The sequence below is a fragment of the Haliaeetus albicilla genome, chromosome 16 (assembly GCF_947461875.1).
Source record: "Haliaeetus albicilla chromosome 16, bHalAlb1.1, whole genome shotgun sequence".
Taxonomy (NCBI): Eukaryota; Metazoa; Chordata; class Aves; order Accipitriformes; family Accipitridae; genus Haliaeetus; species Haliaeetus albicilla.
The window spans coordinates 27,732,911-27,752,693 of record NC_091498.1 but is presented as its reverse complement, the minus strand read 5'-3'; the positions used below and the strand labels follow the sequence as shown (position 1 = coordinate 27,752,693).

General features: G+C 38.9%; 1 protein-coding gene across 9 annotated transcripts in view; it reads left to right on the top strand.

The window, feature by feature from the left end:
- Positions 1-18,064, top strand: part of ANO5 (anoctamin 5) — a 61,665-nt gene extending 43,601 nt beyond the window's left edge. For all 9 annotated transcript variants that reach the window (XM_069804079.1, XM_069804080.1, XM_069804078.1 and 6 more), the window contains 9 exons: positions 3,185-3,259; positions 3,981-4,203; positions 6,691-6,860; positions 7,970-8,067; positions 8,334-8,464; positions 10,160-10,365; positions 11,448-11,629; positions 13,318-13,423; positions 14,285-18,064. In XM_069804079.1, coding sequence (XP_069660180.1) covers positions 3,185-3,259; positions 3,981-4,203; positions 6,691-6,860; positions 7,970-8,067; positions 8,334-8,464; positions 10,160-10,365; positions 11,448-11,629; positions 13,318-13,423; positions 14,285-14,506 — 1,413 coding nt within the window. In that variant the 3' untranslated portion in view covers positions 14,507-18,064. The remainder of the gene's footprint in view (positions 1-3,184; positions 3,260-3,980; positions 4,204-6,690; positions 6,861-7,969; positions 8,068-8,333; positions 8,465-10,159; positions 10,366-11,447; positions 11,630-13,317; positions 13,424-14,284) is intronic.
- Positions 18,065-19,783: the final 1,719 nt, after the last annotated feature.

Sequence of the window (19,783 nt, the reverse complement as noted above, 5' to 3'; positions counted from 1 at the left end):
CCTCTATTGATTTTAATTTCCACTGGAAACTGATATGTTAAATCAGGAATACAAAGGCAAAGTTGATAGCTTTCACTTGGCTAACACCATCTTTGCAGTGTCCTTCACGTTCGTAGGTAGCAGTCTCTGAAATCTTCATGCCTTTAAAAGCACTCTTTCTCACCCCTACACAATGTATGAAGAAGCAGTTGTCTTGATACAAAGATACATAAGTGGGACAAGTTGAGGTTTCGCTTCTGATACACAACTACTTTGGGGAACGCTAGAGAGATGAAGGTTGCTGAAGCCCTTTGTTTGAAATCTAACTGAGATACAATTAACCACACTATTTAACTCTGTTAAACACTCTATATAAATACTTATTAAATGTTAATTGTCTTCATTTCAATTTAATTTAGGTATGAGTTATTTGACCAATTTAGGGATCAGATTGCTGCATTCCAATATAACATCTACCACCTCAATTTGATGTAGTTTTAAATCATCCTTCCTCTTCCTAGAATTGCATATAAATAACTTATTTTCACTAGTTGTAAGTATACTTAGATAACACAGGCCTCAGAAAAGAAATAGACGCTTAGCCAGAACATGGGAAGAATCATTGTTTTATAAACAGTCGCCCTGTCTTTCAGGGCTTGTCTCCTTAATTATTAGGAAATATGTACACTAATTTATTTCTCATGAGACAGTTTTTCTGTCTCTCCTTCCCCTTCTGCACGTGCAGCGTTAGTGCTGTTGTTATACCTGTCACTTGTACGCTGGACAAGTTACACAGAGATCTTTGATAACCACACACTATGATTTTGAGCATGGCTCTGCTGAGGTATTGATTTCTGCATGCTCAGGAAAACAGTTTCAGGTAAATAAATTTTTGATTAGCTAGTTCTTCACAGAGGCGGCCCTTGTGCGTTCTGAAGTAACAGACTGCAGCAGAGGGTAATTGCGTGAGGACAGGGAAGTCGTGGGCTGACTCGGAGGCAGTGGTTACGTACAGCATGGACCAAAACCCGTAGTCTGGTGAGGTGAATCAGCTGCAGCAGATGACAGCATAAGGTGGCATGGGTGAGGTGCATTTGTGTAACTGTCCTGAGGGAGAAGATTGTTCTTTCTCTAAATTCATGCAGATCTCTTGGGTAGGATGGTTTATTTGGACTTTCTTTAGGAAATAGAAATTGGACAGTAATATATTTTTCTTATCTCAGAGTGAGGTACTGCACTGGTCTGTGCTTTCTAAGTATGCATTAACAATTACTGTAAAAATTGAATGACTGTACAATCCTTTTATTTTATAACACATCAATTTATTACCTTGGTGGATTTTCAGAAGCTTTTGTGCAGCAGAGTTTAGCAGTGATGCTTATCAATACCCCGTTATAGCAAACCATACAGGTTAGCCACGCTGTAATGTAATTTCCTTTCATTAGATAACATGCAGTACTGAACATGTGAAAGGACAGTGCTTTCAAATAAGTTAGTTCCGCAGACTGATAAGATAATATGGATACAGGTCACTGAGTTTTTTGCATCCCGAGGCTGGCTTTGCTTTGCTCAGAAAATTATTTCCTCATTATTCCTGGCCATGATTCAAAGTTCTAGGTGCACTGAAACAGAAATTGCCCATCTTGAGGCTTTAATTAACACCTCATTTGCTCATGATGCTCAGCCATCTAGCTAGATCATAGCTAAAATCTGGTTTTGCTGATTACAGTAGAATCTTAATTTACATAAATAATGAAGCATTCCATTCAAACTTGGGCTCTGTCATTGCTTATTATTGCCTACATTTTGTTCTAAAGTATAAAACTTGTTGAATAGCCTAGAATATGTGAAATATTTATTGTTAGTATAGATTATATATATTATTTATTAATACAAAATAAGTATAAAATGTTATGAGCCTATGTAAAGTCACCTGGTATCTATGCTCTTATCTTCAGCTGTTTTCTATAGTTCTGTTAATAGAGCCTTTAACTGTTACCACCATCAAAAAACTTATTGTGACTTGAGACTACAGTATTGATAATTGCGTTTAGTGAGTGTACTTAGGCAGACACAGGCAGTATATCTCTCCTGAGAGAACAGCACATTACGCTTCAAACAAAATCACATGCGTATGAGCATGCCGATTGAAGAATATCACCATCAGGAAGCAATGCTTGTAAAACAACGGCTACTGCTTGGCTGTGTCAGGGAGAAATGTGCAGCTCAGTTGCGGCCATTGCATTCAGCATGATTACGCCACGTTATGCCAGTGCGTTCGGCACGTTCTGGGCTTTTGTGCAACAGAAAATAAACTCCTTTCAACAATGTTTTACAGGTTCAATACCTTCTGTTGTCAAAACAAGCATTTCCTGGTTCAATATGCTTATTGATAATACACTTAATATTGCGCTCATGTGTAATCCGTGCCCCTTTGTCCAAGAGGAGCATAAGCATACTACAATGCCTTATCCCAAAGATTTATCAAATTCAGATTATTTTTTACTAAGTCTTCTTCCACTGCCATTAGTTCTTAAATGATCCTTTCTTAACACATGTAATCTGGTATTTTAGGAATTAGAATTGGTTGCAAAAAAGAGAACTTTACACGAACATGGAAAATTGTTCATGTGCTATATGGGGATACTCACTTGGGTAAGACCTAGCTGCCTGATGCTGCAGCAGAGATTGGCAACTAATGAATGTAGCCATTTCTTCAATTAAAAATAAATTGAAGGAGTGGAGGAAAACTCTCTCTGGCTGTGTGGAAAAATGTGGTACATCCAAATAAATGACCATTTTAAGAAACCTCAGTGTGAAGAATTTCTTGAAATTCAGTCCAGTTTTGGACTCAGAGCTGTATGACAGCTGACCTAGCATTAGAGTAATAGTTGTGTCCTGTTCATCTAATGAAGGAGGTGTTCTTTTTCCTTCAGCTATTGATTGATTTTTGCAAAGGTTTAACCATTCTTTCCAAGTACTGTCTTTACTTTACAGCATTGTTATGGCCACTTCTGTGCTGATCTTTTTGCCCCCCAGCACATTCAAAACCCATGTCCTATCGGCCCTTGTAGAGAGGGGAGTTCTAAAGGTTTTCCTTGGATGTGGGCACTTTCACACAGCTGATGAGAGCTCTGTGTGCTGCTTGACGTTACAATAAGATTATGGATCTGTGAACTGTGCTGTGCTTGCTCGACTGTTTCAGGAGATGGAGCCTTATTTGCCTGTAACTAGCCAGGCTGTGCGGTTCTGCGTCTCGGGAACTACAGTGTTGTTCTGGGTGAGCATCTTTTTGAATCATCATTTTAACGTATATCAGAGCTGCTGATCATCCCTAATCATGACATTAACACAAACTGGTTTTAATCATGACATTAACATATGCTTTTACTGTTGTCCTGCAGATTTTTCTGCTGTCATGCAAAATGCAATTTAATTCAGATTTAAAACAAACAAACAAACAAACAACAAACCCTTGGAAAAGCCATCATTAATTATTAACTTGATTGGACATCTTAGCATAGGGATAACTTTTTCTCTGGCTTATGTGCTGTTAACAGACCATACTGAGAAAACTTGTAGTAAAGGCAAAAAAAACCCAAACCAAAACTATTATTCATTACAATGAAATATCTACTTATTCCTCTTTAGAAATATCTGCAGAGTGACTTTCAGAGCGGACAATATAATCTAACTTGACCCTTCCATCTCCATTTCTATAAGTCTGTATTCTTCTGCGCTATTTTTTTTTTTTAGTACTGATATTAGATTGTCTGCTTTTTTGTGTGCGTTAACAGAATAATTTTCTTGGGTTTAATGTATGTAATGTAACAAATTATTTTGCCTGTGTATTTTGCGTTTCAGTGCTGCTGAACTCATACTCCTAAAGAATAAAATTTTAAAAACTAGAAAGCATGATGATCTACATCTTATTTCAAGAGTTGCATGTATATAGCTATACTGAGCTGTAAGTGTATTTCAAATCTCTGTCCTTTCCTTAGGTGTCTCTGATTATAGCTAGCATGATAGCTGTGATCGTGTATCGTCTTGCGGTGTATGCTGCCTTTGCCAGCCTGATGGAGAACACTCAAACTTTACAGCCCATCAGCGGATTACTGACCCCTCAGCTGGCAACTTCAGTCACAGCCTCATGCCTGAATTTTGTCATCATCATGATACTGAATTTCTTATATGAGAAAATAGCCATCTGGATTACTGATATGGGTAAGCGGTGTACCTGAAGACAAAACTTTGAAGGAATCGCTAGAGGTAGAACCCAGCTGGAGGTGCTCTATGTACTTGCTCTCAACGCAGGCACAGTGGGAGCACTAGGACATTAGTCTGTAGCTTGCAGCAATGACTCAGTTGTATCCATGACCATACTGAACATTTTCCCTGCATTTGAATAGTTATCATAAGCTGGTTTCTCTTAGCATAATGTTTGCTTATATTAAAACTAGTCTACAGAGACAACCATAGTTCTGAACATGATTAAAAATTATCATGTGTTACAGTAGACTCACCAGAACAGGACCAAACTGTCTCAATTTAGCAGTATTTCAATTAGAAATCCTGAAGATACATTTTTAAAAATAGATCACAGCTTTCACAGCCATCTTTACAAGAAAAAGGACTGAATAATCATGTCTCTTACTTTGGGGGAAAAGGTAGGAGGCTGGAGCATGGGATAGGACAGTATATTTTCCAGGGTTTTCTCTTGGCACTATTTCCCTTAGCTCCGGATTTACAGATTTGGAGTTAATACAGATTGAAGGTAGAGATTGAGCAAGTTGAGAAGTTGGGCCCAAGATGTGTCATTGTGGCTGTAGCCATTGGTAGCATTACTTGCAGTAGGCTCACTCCAGAGCTGGAGGAACTAGCAAGCAGGCCCAGAAAGATCTATTAGTTTTCTAGCAGATTTTTATGTTTGACTGTTGCTTGCTTGCTGGAAATATCCTTCCCTAGAGCCCTTCTTATGTATTTTTCTTTGCCCTTAATCATTTAGATGTACAAGTCCCTGCAGGTGCTTTATAGAAAGAAATAATTGCAGAATATTCAGCTGGGGGGGAGAGCTGAAAGTATTAGGTATTTGTAGTTTGTATAGCTGTCAAAAACAGCTGGGTGGTCTTTTTTTAATGAGGTCTTACGAGCAGAATCAAGAATTGAAAGGTGTTTCTTGCAGAAGCTTAATGGGATGTTGCATTGGGTTTATTTTGAGTTATCGTGGGCCATCTCTTGTCTCGGAAAACTGCTTATCTCACGCAGCCAAATTAGACCAAAGAAAGACAGAACGAGTAGTAAGTAAAATTGCCCCTAGCAAAACCAAAACCAAACAGAAAATAGTCTTTTTTTTTTCTTTCTTTTTATGAAGGGCATGAATTACAAGCATGAAGGCTCAGCAATGTTATTTTGCTGCTTGCAAGTGTGGAGGATTAATTTCTTAAGTGTCAGCCCTACCTGTGGTTATCAATTACAGAAGGAAAATCACTATTTACTTTTGTGGGACTGCCGCCCTCCTCTGGCAGCCGCGGCAGCTGCACTTAGCCCAGGCTTAGAGACACGGCTGGGTCCAGGCTGTGAAATGTTGGCTGCGGCTGTCAGGAGTGTCCCTTCAAACTCTCTTCACTCTTGAATTCCTGAAAAAGGTTGGGCCAGATTTTGCTTTCCGACATGCAGGAATAACCAGCTTCTGCTGCTCTGAATGTTGCGTGTCTGACATAAACATTTGAACAATGACAATAAAAACATTTTGATGAGCTGCAACCTAGGCAGACTACATCACCTGCGTACTGCCTTCTGTATAGTACACTCTGATGTCAGGTTCCCGATAAATACCCTGTGTTCTTCTGTCATGCAAATTTATGCCAAGCTTGCAAATGTTAGTTTGCTCGGATATATAAAATAACTCTAAAATAGGGCAGGTGAGTTCAACACGTCTGCCAGGTCCTGACCAAGTCAGAGGGACTTGAATGCTTGTGGTATACTTTCTTCCCCTTTTTCCCAGCTTGAATTAGTTATTTGTTAGCATTTAACAGGATGTTTTACCAATAATGCGCTTAGGGCTTCCTGCTACCTTTAAAAATGTAAACGTGATGGAGAATGTGATTATGAAGGTAGCAAAATCTCAAGCAAAGGCTTGGTGACGTTCAGTACCACCGACATGCTTGCATCCTTCCCTATTCTTCTCCCCGTTATGAGTCTCATCTTTCAGAGGCACAGGGCCCATCCAGTTTCTCTGACTTCAATATATTACACACATACAGCATATTGAAAAAACCAATACTGTAACATACTTCTCTACCACAAAGAAAAAAAAAAATTCTTTATCATGCGCATTGCCAACAGTGAAATTTTCATACTCTAGGAGACCCTGCTAGTTACTGTTTGAGATTCGCCTCGGATCTCCTAAAATAGGGTAGGCTTTGGGGATAGACAAGTGCTAATGGACAGTATAGAGAAGGGGAAATTGAAGTTTATAAGAGTTTCAAGAATGAATTTCACTTGCCTGCCTACTCAGAATATTGCATTGTAAATTAAAGGTAGGGTGTCTGAGAGCAGGAGCTCCATCTACTGAAACGTTTGTAGGTCTTTTTCTTTTTCTTTTTGCTTTCCTTTGGGGTGTAAGGGCACTGTGCATGATGAGTATTTATGAATCTGTATCCCTTTAAAGGGAATAAAGGAAAGTAAAATAACTGTTTTCTGGTTTCACAGAGATTCCCAGAACGCATATGGAGTATGAGAACAGGCTCACTATGAAAATGTTTTTGTTCCAGTTTGTCAACTACTATTCATCCTGCTTCTATGTGGCCTTCTTCAAAGGGAAGTTTGTTGGTTACCCAGGTGCCTATACATACATGTTTAATCGTTGGCGAAATGAAGAGGTAGGACTTTCTCGATTAAGGTGGATTGAATAATAATGAACTAGTTAAACTCTATCTCCTCCAACCTGTGCACTCATAAATTGCCAGCTGCAGGTTCGGTCTGGAATGAGCTGGACCTCAGCTGGCCATCCCAAGGCTGATGGAGGGGCTTCCAAGGATTCTTCCTGCTGGTGCTGGTCAGGGAAACACCAGCAGTGAAAATCTGTGGCTGTCAGTCACAAGGGTAAAAAATAGAAAAGCTTTTCTTGGCCCCAGTTGTCCTGAAATACCAGTGGATGTCGCCATAGGTCTTAAAAGTGATTCTCTAGGTTGAAGAAACCTAGTATAAATGGAAATGGTGCCTGGCCTTTGGGTGTCTCCTTAGCTTTTTGAGGCACTACGTTTTCAGAGAAACCGCTTGGTAAAAGGTACTTCTGTAAGCTTTTGCTTTTTTCCTCATATCATTGCTAATTATGCTGTTTGTACAGAGATGAAATGCAATATTTAATGTGAAGCGTTGCCTGGGAGTCAATAGTGGAGGAAAAACTTCATGCAAAACACAATAAAGTAATGCAGTGCACTTACTGATTAGAGTATCCCCTAATACTGGTCTGGCTGCTAAAGTCTTAAGAAGGCCTCAATAAAGAGTTGAAACGTTAAAACTAGTGTTCTCAGCAAACAGCAAAGGCTAGATACTGGCAGGTATTTAAATACCTCTGGTGTAGGGATATGAATAGAAAATGCGTGTTCTTGGTAGGTCAGGGTTGGTCTGGTGCTGAGGGCTAACTGAGCACCATAGATTCACCTTGCTGGGGCTGTGGGGTGGGTGCTGCACACAGATCCTGCTGCCCCGTCTTTGTGCATCTACACAGTGGTCAGCCTGAAGCATCTCTGAATTACTCTGCCTTCCAATCGTCGTTATGTTTTGGTGTGTGTTTCATCAAGCCCGTTGAGCATTGAAAGCCCTTCTGTAACAGCTTTCCTGAGAGGGTATCTTAGCTGGCAGTCCAAGTGAAAATGAAGTACAAGTTTTAAGAACTCCTTTCTTTCATTTATACAGTCATATAATATAGTTTATCTGGGTAATGTCCATTATTCATGTCCATTAACCCCCACTTTGTCTCTGCCAGTGTGATCCTGCGGGCTGTTTGATAGAATTGACGACACAGCTCACCATAGTCATGGCTGGCAAACAGATCTGGGGAAATATCCAAGAGGCCATCGTACCGTAAGTTATCTCTTACACTGAGATGTCCGTGTTATAGACAGAGGAAATTCTTGGAAATTCTGATAACAAGTATTGCCATATGAAGAAGCTAAGCAATATTCTGTAAATTATGCACAAATTCTAACAAGTAGACTCATTTTATAGAGGCTTTTGGCCTCTTTTTCTGAAAGCCATGCTTGTAAAAGCATGTTGCAACAAGGAGCTTGCTTAGAGAAAGGGATACTTGATCTGCTTCTCTCGTTGTTAACTTTCTTCTGCATATACAGCTGGATTTGTAACTGGTGGGGACGCCGGAAAGCCAGAAATAATCCAGAAAATTTATACAGTCGCTGGGAGCAAGACCACGATCTGCAGATATTTGGAGCCTTAGGCCTATTCTATGAGTATCTAGAAATGGGTAAGTTTAAAAATACACATTTGGAATTGAGGACAAGACACCTTGTACTGACACTTCTAAAACAACAGCTTCAATTAATTGTTATAGGTTGATGCCACCACTTTCATCTGGTAAACAGTAGACAGTTAACTGCTGGAAATCATTAAATAGGTCAGCCCAATTAAAAAAAAAAAAAGCTGCCTTTGCATCTTAGACTGCAGGGAGTTTCACAGAAACGCTGCAAAGACTGTTTCCCTCATTTGAATGGGGAACATTATTCTTGGTGCAGCCAGCTGTCTCAGTGTCTGTTCTGTTCTTGTTCCCAAGCATGTTCTCAGCTGATGTCAGTGGAAGTTGTAAGTATGGGATGAGTGCCAAATATCCTGTGAGGATGGGTACTGCAGATACGAGATCTACGAACTGGATCAGAGAAAATCAGTTTAGTTTTAGCTTTGCTCTGATTAGTGCTTCGATACAGTCCAGTAGACCAGCAGAGGGAGCATGAGTAGCAGAATAGGATTTTTCAAAAGTAACCGTGAACAGGTCAGCACATTAAATCACTTTATGAAACCTGAGAAACTAAAACTAGAAATTGAAGCCAAACTAAAAGAGACTAAAAATAAAAATCAGTATTTGTCTATTAGAAGGACAAAATTTGTTGAAAAATGGTCCCTTGTATTGTTTTATCTGTACAGAAATAATTACTGCCTGGAGCTTTGCAACTGTATTACTGTCACTTCGTACACTTCAGGATATTTCATACAGGGCTGTGATCTTGTGAAATTCGTACGCTAAGAACCATCAGTGTTGTCAGCCATGCCCGTTAATAGATGTCCTTGCTCTTCCTGAATCAGAACTGAACCAGTATGCTCCAGCATTGTCCTGGGGCTGCTAAGCTAGTAGGAATTCTGTTGCTTGTCTAAGATGAAGAACTCGTCACTGAAATCATGGAAGAGCTGGTGACTGGTGTACGGGAATTTATTTTTATCCACTGCCTAAACCAGACAAGATGTTCTATTTCCTATCTTTAAAATACAGTGGCAGTATTGGCTCTGCACTGAGGACTGTCACATTCTGTACCAACAGACATTTCATTTTGGTAATAACTAAAGGGATCATTTGTGTATTTTATTTGCAATTCTTAAAGTAATGTTAAGGCTCCCCAGTGGAACTATTACATACAGAATCGCTATTAATATTTTGACTAAACCAATAACAATAGGTGGAGGTAAGCTTGTGATAAAAGTGAAAGTATTTTCTCTTTTTCATTTAGGAGTGTAGCCAATAAGTAAAAGGAGAACGGGCTTGCTCTGTACAAACTGCAGGAGAGGAAAACTAGCCTGTTTTTGTTCCTCTCTGGTAATTCAGAAATTTGATGTATGAGTACATTCCCATTCCCCTGCAGTTACGTTCCATTCATGAGAGGAGAACTGCAACACCATGAAAGAATTAGTATCTGGCACTGCTGGCAGCGTCATTTGACAGGACCCGAATGCCCCGTTCCCTTGAGTGCTGCTGAATGGCAGCCCTAAGAGACTGGAGAAGTCTTAGGGCTGGGGCAGGTTGTCGCTTAGCTCAGGGCAGGGCTGGAGGTGACTTGTGCAGCCTGGCAAAAGTTTGCCATTTGTTTGCGAGTAGCAACCTGCGTGTTTCATTGTCACGCTGAGGGTACTTTCGTTGGGGCAGCTTTTGGCACTTTTCTTTTCTCCCTTGCAGTCATTCAGTTTGGATTCATTACTCTCTTTGTGGCGTCCTTTCCCCTGGCTCCCCTTCTTGCTCTGATGAATAATATCCTGGAGATTCGAGTAGACTCCTGGAAGTTAACCACTCAGTACAGGAGACCTGTGGCTGCGAAAGCACATAGCATAGGAGTTTGGCAAGAAATCCTGAATGGAATGGCCATCTTGTCTGTTGTCACTAATGTAAGTACGTTAACTGTGCTATATCAACTTTGATGCTTCCATGTACCCAGAATCTGCAGATTTAAAAATCAGCTGATGCTTTTTCTCCTTCATGAGTCGTATTCACTTTATCACATGCTACCCTACAGCGATGTGGTCAAGGCATTTGGGTGGTTCGGCTTGTCCGTATGTTGACAACATGCAGCTTCAAATGCACATTTCACGGGACCATAATTGTTCATTCACTTGTCTGTGTTTTCCAGTGGTTTGGAATGGCATCAGCCAGCCTGAAGCTTAGTCTGATGAAGCACACTGATTGCCCAGAGGGGACCGTAGGGGACAGGAGAGGCGGATTAATTCTGTCAGCCAGATGACGTTTCTGTCTTGTCACTCTGAGGCCTATTCTGTGGGAATTCTGCTCGTTCAACTGCTTCTGGATGCCCCTATGGGCGCAGTGCCTCAGAGTACCTTTTATGATCTGGAAACTAAATGCTGTGCCAGTATTTCACCTTAAATATAATGTAAAGCAGACTGCTGAGCAAAAGAGTTGCCTCTTTTTAATGTAGAGTACTAAACAGTATCAGATCTGCAAGTGTCTTAGGCAACGAACCCACTTGCAGGTATTGCCTAATTAGCAAGGTACCAGGGCATCTTAAGTATCTCAAGTTTCCAGGCAAAATGTGCTGGTAGCCGTTGTTTCCTTTTTAAATACAGCTGAAGAAAATGGCTCCCCTTCTTTCACGAAGTGATCACACACTGGGTTCGAGTTCATCCTTTCTCACAAGAATTCAAAACCACACCTCCTCTTTCACTAAGGAGTGCTGTTATCACAGGTAGAAGTCAGTGTGGTCTGAGGGGATATTTGGGATTTGGTGCCTCTTGTAACGACTATGCACATATTTTTGTTCACTGAGTGCTGGTCCTTGCAGCAGAGGCTGCAGTCAGCATCTTTTCCAGGGTGAAGTGCCCTAATCATGCTGCTCATCCTTGCTTAAAAGAGCCTGGGTTATGCCACAGAGTCACAGTACCAAAACCTTTTTATGAATCTGCTTACAAATATTGCATGCCACTTCCTTAATTTCTTTTTCCAATTTCTTTTTCAGGCTTTTATTGTTGCGTTCACATCAGATATGATTCCTCGTTTAGTTTACTACTATGCTTATTCTGAAAATGAAGACTCGCCTATGTCTGGGTACATAAACAATAGTTTGTCAGTGTTTCAAATCTCAGATTTTCCTGACAGAAACAAGCCTAAACTGAATCCAGAAAACTTCGTCATATGCAGGTTGGTGTTGGTGTAATAATAAATATTTTCTCACTTTCCTTAGAATACAGCATAAAAAGTCGATGCAGATCCAAGTAGTCCACTAGAAATTAAATGATGTCATTCTCATCGTTCTAAAGTGTGAGAGGTGATATTTAGGCTGTTAGCAAGGCAGTGCTTGAGATGGTAAGAGATCATGCCAGTAATGAAAAAAATCACCTTTTTCTTGTTTGAGAGCTCCTCATTGCTAATGTTTTTTTTGTTCGGTTTTGTTTTTTTACTTAAACTATTGATTTTTGAGTGATGGAGGAGATTTACATCCCTAAGGTTGCAAAATTCAGCCTATATTTTCAAAGGTTTTTTGGCTGCAATGCCTAAGTGGACAAGGAAGTATCATTAAGGGTGTATTGGGTCTGGCTGAGATGGAGTTAATACTCCCCATGGCAGCCCTCATAGCACTGTGCTCTGCATCAGTAGCTAGAAAGGTGTTGATAGCACACCAGTGTTTTGGCTACAGCTGAGCAATGCTGGCACAGCATCAAGGCTGTCTCTCCAACATTTTTGCCCCCCCCCCCAATGGCAGGCTGGGGCAGGGCAAGATCTTGGGAGGGGACATAACCAGGACAGCTGACCTAAACCAACCAAACAGATATTCCATACCATATGACGTCAGCTCAGATATAAAAGCTAAGTAAAGGGAGACGGAAGTGGGGGGGCATTTTGTCTTCCGGAGCAACCACTACGCGTACTGAAGCCCTGCTTCCCGAGAAGTGGCTAGACATCGCCTGCTGATGGGAAGTAGAGAATAACATCATTTGTTTTTTTTCTTTGCTTTCGCGCGCGCAACCTTTGCTATCACTTTATTAAACTGTCCTTATCTCGACCCACGAGCCTTTTGTTATATTTTCTCCCCCCCGTCCAGCTGAGGAGGGGGAGTGATAGAGCGGCTTTGGTGGGCACCTGGCATCCAACCAGGGTCAACCCACCACAGTCCTTTTTGGCTGAAAATGAGATATGGTATTTAAAGTCAATTGTTATTATGCTAGATACCACCAAGGATCTGGGCCATCCTGCTTTCATCAAAAAAAATAGTCCTTTCTTGCTAGAAGCAGCATTGGAGGTTCTAGAAGAATTGAGAAACAACTTTGGAGAAGACCGTGGTAAAAGAAAAGTACTGATTTGATGAAAAAAAAAATCCCCAAACAAATGAACCAAACAAAAAATCCCAACACTTTAAGAAGCATTTGTACAATATTTTAGCTTTAAAGGCCCAGGAGTCTTATCCTACTTCTACATGTGAGTGTAAAACACATACTCAAGGCTGTCCTTCCATTAAACCCTGCATCTGTCCAGTCCATAATCTGTCACGTTTATTCAATACTTGTCCATTACTGTGTGATATGTTCCATCACTCTGTCCTGTATTATTTGATCATTGCCTGAAAAAAAAAAGTAACCTATGTACAATATTTCACTTCTCACACATCCTCATCTCTGCTCTGTTGCTGTGAATGTGAGGGTGTTTAAGCAAACATAAGACAGAAACAAATTGAGAGGCAACCTTTTTCTGCAAAAGTAAACAGACCATTTAAAACAAGATGAAAAGGTTCCTTAAATGACAGCTGTATTTGCCTGTAAGTGTCACTGAGCTTGTAGTCTGTCTCAGACTGAATATGACATTTCACCTTTGCATGTCTTTCTGTCCAACAGGTACAGAGACTATCGATATCCTCCAGATCATGAGAGGAAATATTTACACACTATGCAGTTCTGGCACATTCTTGCTGCAAAACTGGCCTTTATAATTATTATGGAGGTATGTTCCCTACAAAATTTCCTTGCGAAATCGGTGCCTTATCGATTCTCTAGGCAGTTACTAATGTTAGAGAAAATAGAATATACTCTGCTGAGAGTATAAAATAGTGGCTTCCCTAAGTAATACAAAACACTCATGTCCTAAATGATTACTATAACTAAGTCTTTTAACTTCAGGGCGTTAACCTCCAAGTAAGAACAGTGAAAACAGCTGAGGAAGCTGCTAAATTTGATCAAAATAAAACAGTAGAATAAAAAAGGTCTTTATGCAGATGGAAGAGATATAAACCACCAGGACTAGCACTTTCACTCCTACTGGTTTCATTCAAGAGCTGTATGCGAGATGACTGTATTCAAAATCCAGAAAGCATTTTGCAGTGATGTATATGGGCTCAAAATAGCTAAATCAATAATTTGGATAACTGGCACTTCAGTATTTAGCCACTGTCTTGCAAGTTCTGAAGGCAAAAGGGAGTTGTTAAAGTGCTGCTCTTACCACTTTTCCTACTGTATCTTATCAGTTCTCAATAGTGTTTTCAGCACGGCCATATGAATTTTCTAAGAAACGACATAATGGTATTAGAAAGTGAAGCTAGGGATTCAGAACCTGACACTTTCCTCTTGGGTTTGTTAATTCATAAGTGGTTTGGAATTAAAGTTTCTGCATAAAAGGAAGTCTTTTGATCTTTGTGCACATCTCAGATACACATTAGTTTGTTATGTATTGTTCCAGGACAGCCAAATGAAATGTATTCTGTTTGTGGAAAAAAGAGTGATCTATTTGGGGTTGGATAAGACAATAGGTGTTTCATTTGGTAATGAGTTGTAACATTTCTTCTATTTTTTTTTATTTTTTTTTTAGCATGTTGTATTCATCGTCAAATTCTTTGTAGCATGGATGATTCCTGACGTCCCTGCCGATGTGAAAGCCAAAATAAAACGTGAAAAATATTTAACACAGAAAATCCTCCATGAGTATGAACTTGAAAAACTGAAGGAGAGACTGTGTCAAGGTGATAAACGAGCCACGGAAAAGGAGTTCATCGCCACAGAAGGGAGGATGGAGTTATCCAGAGCAATGTAGTTGAAAAAACAACTATTTGGGATTTAGCTCATTTTAGCTTTTTTTATCTGTGATTTGCTCAGTATGCATCATCTTGAAAACTATAGGACAGTTTCAACCCTTTGCTTTCAGTCCAAAGATTTTAGACTTTAAAAAAAGTCTTACTGAGCATTCTAGGTTTAGCAAATCTACTTAACTGTATGACTTCAGCACTGTTTTCTATTTACCCATCACTTTGAATAATAAGTGTAATCTTGTAATCCTAGAGTTCGGATTCCCAGTATAGGGAATGTTACCCTCAAAGGGCTCACAGGATATGATAAGGTCTTTAACACCAAGCCCTCCCTCTGTTGCTAAATGCAAAGTTCCAGGCTGTATCCCAGCTGAATGAAAAGGATATCATAGAGGACTCCTGCTGTGGAAAATGCTGAGAATTATTATTGTTATGACACGATCATTTAAACAGGAGAACACTCCTGATACAGCGGTTAGGGTTTGGGGTTTTTTTTAATATCCATTAGTTCTTATGAAACATTTGTTTGCAGCTTTGAACTTCTATACACTTTTTAGAAGGAATTGATTTTTAGAGATATATTGGCTTAATTCCACTTGGAATTATTTATAGGCACAGTCTTCAGTTAATACATACTAATGAAGGAAAAAAGAACCTGTAATTTATTTTCATAAAGATACGATCTGCCAAAGAGTTTGCTCTTTAAATGCAAATATTGTGGAATCATCTAATTAGTGTTTTTTGAAAAGGTATATACAATTTGGAGAAGTCCAGCTAATGTATTTCTCAATCTCAAAAACTGCCATTGGAACATCATACGTGATGTTAGTTTTGGCCAAAGCTCCTCCTTCATTTGGATTCTTTGTTTGGATTCTCTGTGAATGCCAACAAAGGGCTAAAGCTGTGTGTCTGTACTTGATGCACACTATGGAGTATGACTGCACAGTGCAGTGGATTGGGAGCTGCACTGCCATACTAATTGATCAAGCAGATGGTTTGTACGTGGATTTGTATTCAAAAGGTTTTAAGCATGCCAAATAATCTCTGTTTACATTGTTACTGTCCTTATACATAGGAGCCTGGGGTTTTTGTTTTGGTTTTTTTTCTTTTTAATCTTTAAGAAGGAATTTTTTTTCTGTTTTGTCATGGGGCTTTTCTACAGTTATCAAGTTTATAAATATGTAATAACTACTTGTGCAAAGTAGCTACCAGCTGTTTATGAATGTGCCCTCATTTTATAATTTGAAGCAGTTAGGCATTTTTATGATTTTGCTGTATATTTAAAACATATCAACACTTCCATGCTTAGTGCCTTGTTTATTTGCGTTTGGCAAAAGATGTGAAGATGATCACTATGTGGAAATCAGTATTTCCAAAGTGTGCTTGCAGGCATCATGATACTGTGAACCTGCACACATAGCTGTACAGTGTTAGCCAAACCATGCCTGCCTTGGCACACTTCTGTTTTAGTGCTATGTGAACTGTTCACGGGGAGCAGTTCATACCGAGACTGCTTAGATAAAGTAGCACCAGACTGTTGAGTTCTCTCGTGCTGAACTACACTAGCTAGGGAGATTAGAAATTTTACTATATTTGCACTTTGAAAGTTATACTTCCTTGCAAGTATACACACAAAAATACAGATTTGTATTCCGTATCAGCCAAGTGATGTACTGTTTACTAGATCCACAACTTAAGGTTTCTGTATTTTGTTTTAGCAGACCTAGCCTACATCTTGGAATACTTGGCTAGTAACCTTAATGTTGTAGCAGAGTTTTAAATCAATGTCTTGAGTGGAACTGTCATTATTAGCAAAGGTTTTCACATTGAAGTGCCTACCTCGAACAAGCATCACGTGGTTTGGCTGTCAGTCGAGGAGTTGAAGCAGATGTACATTTCTCATTACTGTAAGTTATTCAGCTTCCTTCTGTAAGTTTGCTTGATAAATCAAGCATGTTGGCAATTCATGTTCATGATGAACTGACCATGTTCTTGAATATTCAGATACATTTGAAGCAATGGATTTATTGGAGGAATGCATGTATAAATAAATTAGCTCTGCTGCTTAATGTATAAGCCAAAGAAGAGTATCAGTCACCATAATTATATATGCGACACCAGAATTTACACAACCAAGCACTTTGCTGCTTCTCACACATATACTGTTAACTAAACTGCTTAATTTAGATTTCACAGGTTTTTTACTGTTAGCAATGCAAACAATTGCTTCAAACGGTAAGGTGATGAGATGCAAAACGATATTTCTATGCAAAATGTGCAATCTGATTGAAGCTGAAAACAGATTTGAAAATTCAGCATTAGGTGCACTATTCGTGCTTACAAAACGTGAGTTTCTTCAGGTCCTGTAATAAAGTGTCCTAATATACTACACTTGAAAAGATGTCAGCAAAATAGATGTATTGTGAATGACTAATCCTATTTAAAAGCAAGATGGAGGAAAACAAGGAGATACCTTAGTTTCAGATACAGCGTTGATATGCGGAAGCTCCGCAGGCAGACCCTGAATTTGAATTGATGTTTTGATCCCTACTTCTTGCTTCTTTCCAACTTATTTTTTTGAGGTCACTTCCTATTTAATGCTATACAAACAGATGTTTTGCATATGTTGTATCATACAGTAGAAAGTGGAAAAAATCTGGGATCAGCTTATTTAAAAATAAATATATGTATATTTAAAATATATCATTACACTTCATAGCATTACTTCTTTATATATAGAAACTGTTGAAAAAAGAATGTGTTGTCATATTGAGAGCTAACATCACATAACAAAATAAGTCTAACACCTCTTTACATAAGAGTTTGCCTTTACTTGTCATTAAGCAGTATTTTGACAAAAGATTATTAGTATGATTAGGATTATAATGGTTCACATACATATACATTTCCTGAAGTGTTCTTGGAAAGTGGCAAAAATAAGACAAATGAACTGGTCGGTTTGGGGATGTGCTTATTGTTACTGTTGGAATATTTGGTTTTGATGTGTTTAATATAAGTATCTAAAAGTGTCCTTTAACCAAAGTGAAGATAGTTCTGTGTTGGAACTACTCTACTTTAAGCAACAGTAGATTGATTCATTAGAATTAGTCAGAAAAAGAAAATTGGCCTTTCAAGTGTAATACAATCAGGGATTTTTACTTCTTTTTTTTTTCCCTCAATTTAAAACTTAGTATTTTTACCTTGGAAAGATTTAGCATGGTATGTTCTAAGCAAATGACTGCAAGATAAGAGTGCCACTATAAGACACTATACTGTTTTTTCTAGAAGATTTTGTTATTATGCTTTTACTTTTTTATGTAATACTATTAGTTTGAGAAGAACAGAACGGAGTGAAAATAGATGGACTTTCCTACTGTTCTATGTGTACTGCTTGTTTTGACTTGTACTGTTATGTAATGAGTGGCATTTTTGTCTGCTAAGTATGTTGCTGATTTACATGATACACTAGCATTGGAATAATTTTTTTAAACATTGCATTCAGCTAACTTATATATGTACATTTAATAAGATCTAGATCTGGCAAATAAAGCAGTGTTTATTTTTAATGTGCTGTCAACTTGTTTTTGAAAATTCCAAGAACTCAGAGAGGAGCTGAAGTATTAAAAGTTAAATGCCTGGAGAGCCTCATGGAGAAAAGTATTCATACAGATTTCTGCAACTCATTGCAGGATATTTGGATGCTGTATCTAGATTTCCTGCAGTTGTAACTTCGCAAGTTTCTAACTGAGATTATTGAAGAAAGCCCCTGACTGCCATCTTCCACTTGATAATCACATTGGGTAACTGTCTTTTCTGTCTTCATACATTTTCTTTAGAAGGAGTTACCAAGGAAAACCTGTACTAAGTTCTGTATATATTATAGGCAATGCACATAGACCGAGATGGCATGAGTGTGCGATAGCCCATGAGGGAACAGTTTTGCACAGTCCCTGCATTAGGAGACCTCAGTTCAGTGAAAAAGGCTCAGCACTTTCATCTTCCTTTAGGTATGGTACAAACGGTATGTTAACACGCATTCATTTTCAGCCAGGCTGCTTCTCCCTTCATTTTCTGGCTACAGTTTTTATTCTTGCGATGCCAGGACCTGAGGTGACTTCTCAAGTTCTCAGTCAGTCACACATGCAGTTTTCACACGCAACGCGAGTGGTTCACATACGTGCACTTAAAAAGCTTTGAGGACATATACTGGGAAATATGGCAGAGCTAAAGCTTTTCCAAGGGACTGGTACAGTCTTACTGTTCATAGATACCTCTACATCTTTTACTCTTTCTTAAAACTCACTTCTGGCACCAGTGTAGGGCTTTGGATTAAATCACAGAGAATCTGGATTCAAGTTTAGGACTTGCTCTCAGTAGATGGCATCAGCATATTCTCACTCCTGTTATACCATGTTATCAGAACTTCTCTGGGAACAGGGTCACCTGCCAGACTTGGTAGGTTATTTCCTTTGTAACTTTGAAATGATAAATTAAGAGAGATGCAATAGCAATAATCAAATGAAGGAAATGTGTGAGGTGAATAAAACAAATCTTATCTATATTAAAAAAAAGATAAGAACAAAACAAGGTGTAATTCTGTATTATGCTACTACTGCTGTGCTGATTACTGAGGTGGAACAGGTTAATTAGTTATCAAAAGGAAAAATAAAGCATTAAGAAAGATGGAGAAGAAAGTGGTAGCAAAAGGAAAGTGAGAAAGGAGGAAGAAAAGACAAAGGTGCTGTTGCTATGCAGGATATAGGGGATATTTAGGTATTAGGAAAGTGTTAAGTTTTCAGGTGCGTTCAAGCTTTGCTCTTGGAGGTTAAACCTTGCCTCCATTGAGGCCTGTGGTAAATGGGTAATCAAGTTTAGTTGGGGGTACAATTTCATCTAAAGCCAATTATATTTTATAAGAAAGAGTAGCATGGCAACTTGCGAGACATTCACAAATCCCGGAGCGTACCTGGCTCTTCCCACAATCAGAAATGGTAGCTACCCTTCAAAAGTCTTAATTCTTTCATTTATCTTGTGCAGTAAATGAAGAGATGCACCAAAGTTTTGGTGGTTGTATTTTTTGCATTGGAAAAAAAGGAGAGGCATCTAATTTGATCAGTGTCTTCACCTACCCAGATTAAAGGGTCTTTCTAAAAGTAAGTCCGTGTTTATTCTACGCAAAAAATGGTAGGGAGCACTGAAATAGAAGAAATGTTTGAACACGTGCATCGCAATCAAACTGGTGTAAAATACATTGTCTTAACAGGAGAAGAAAAATATGTAACCCG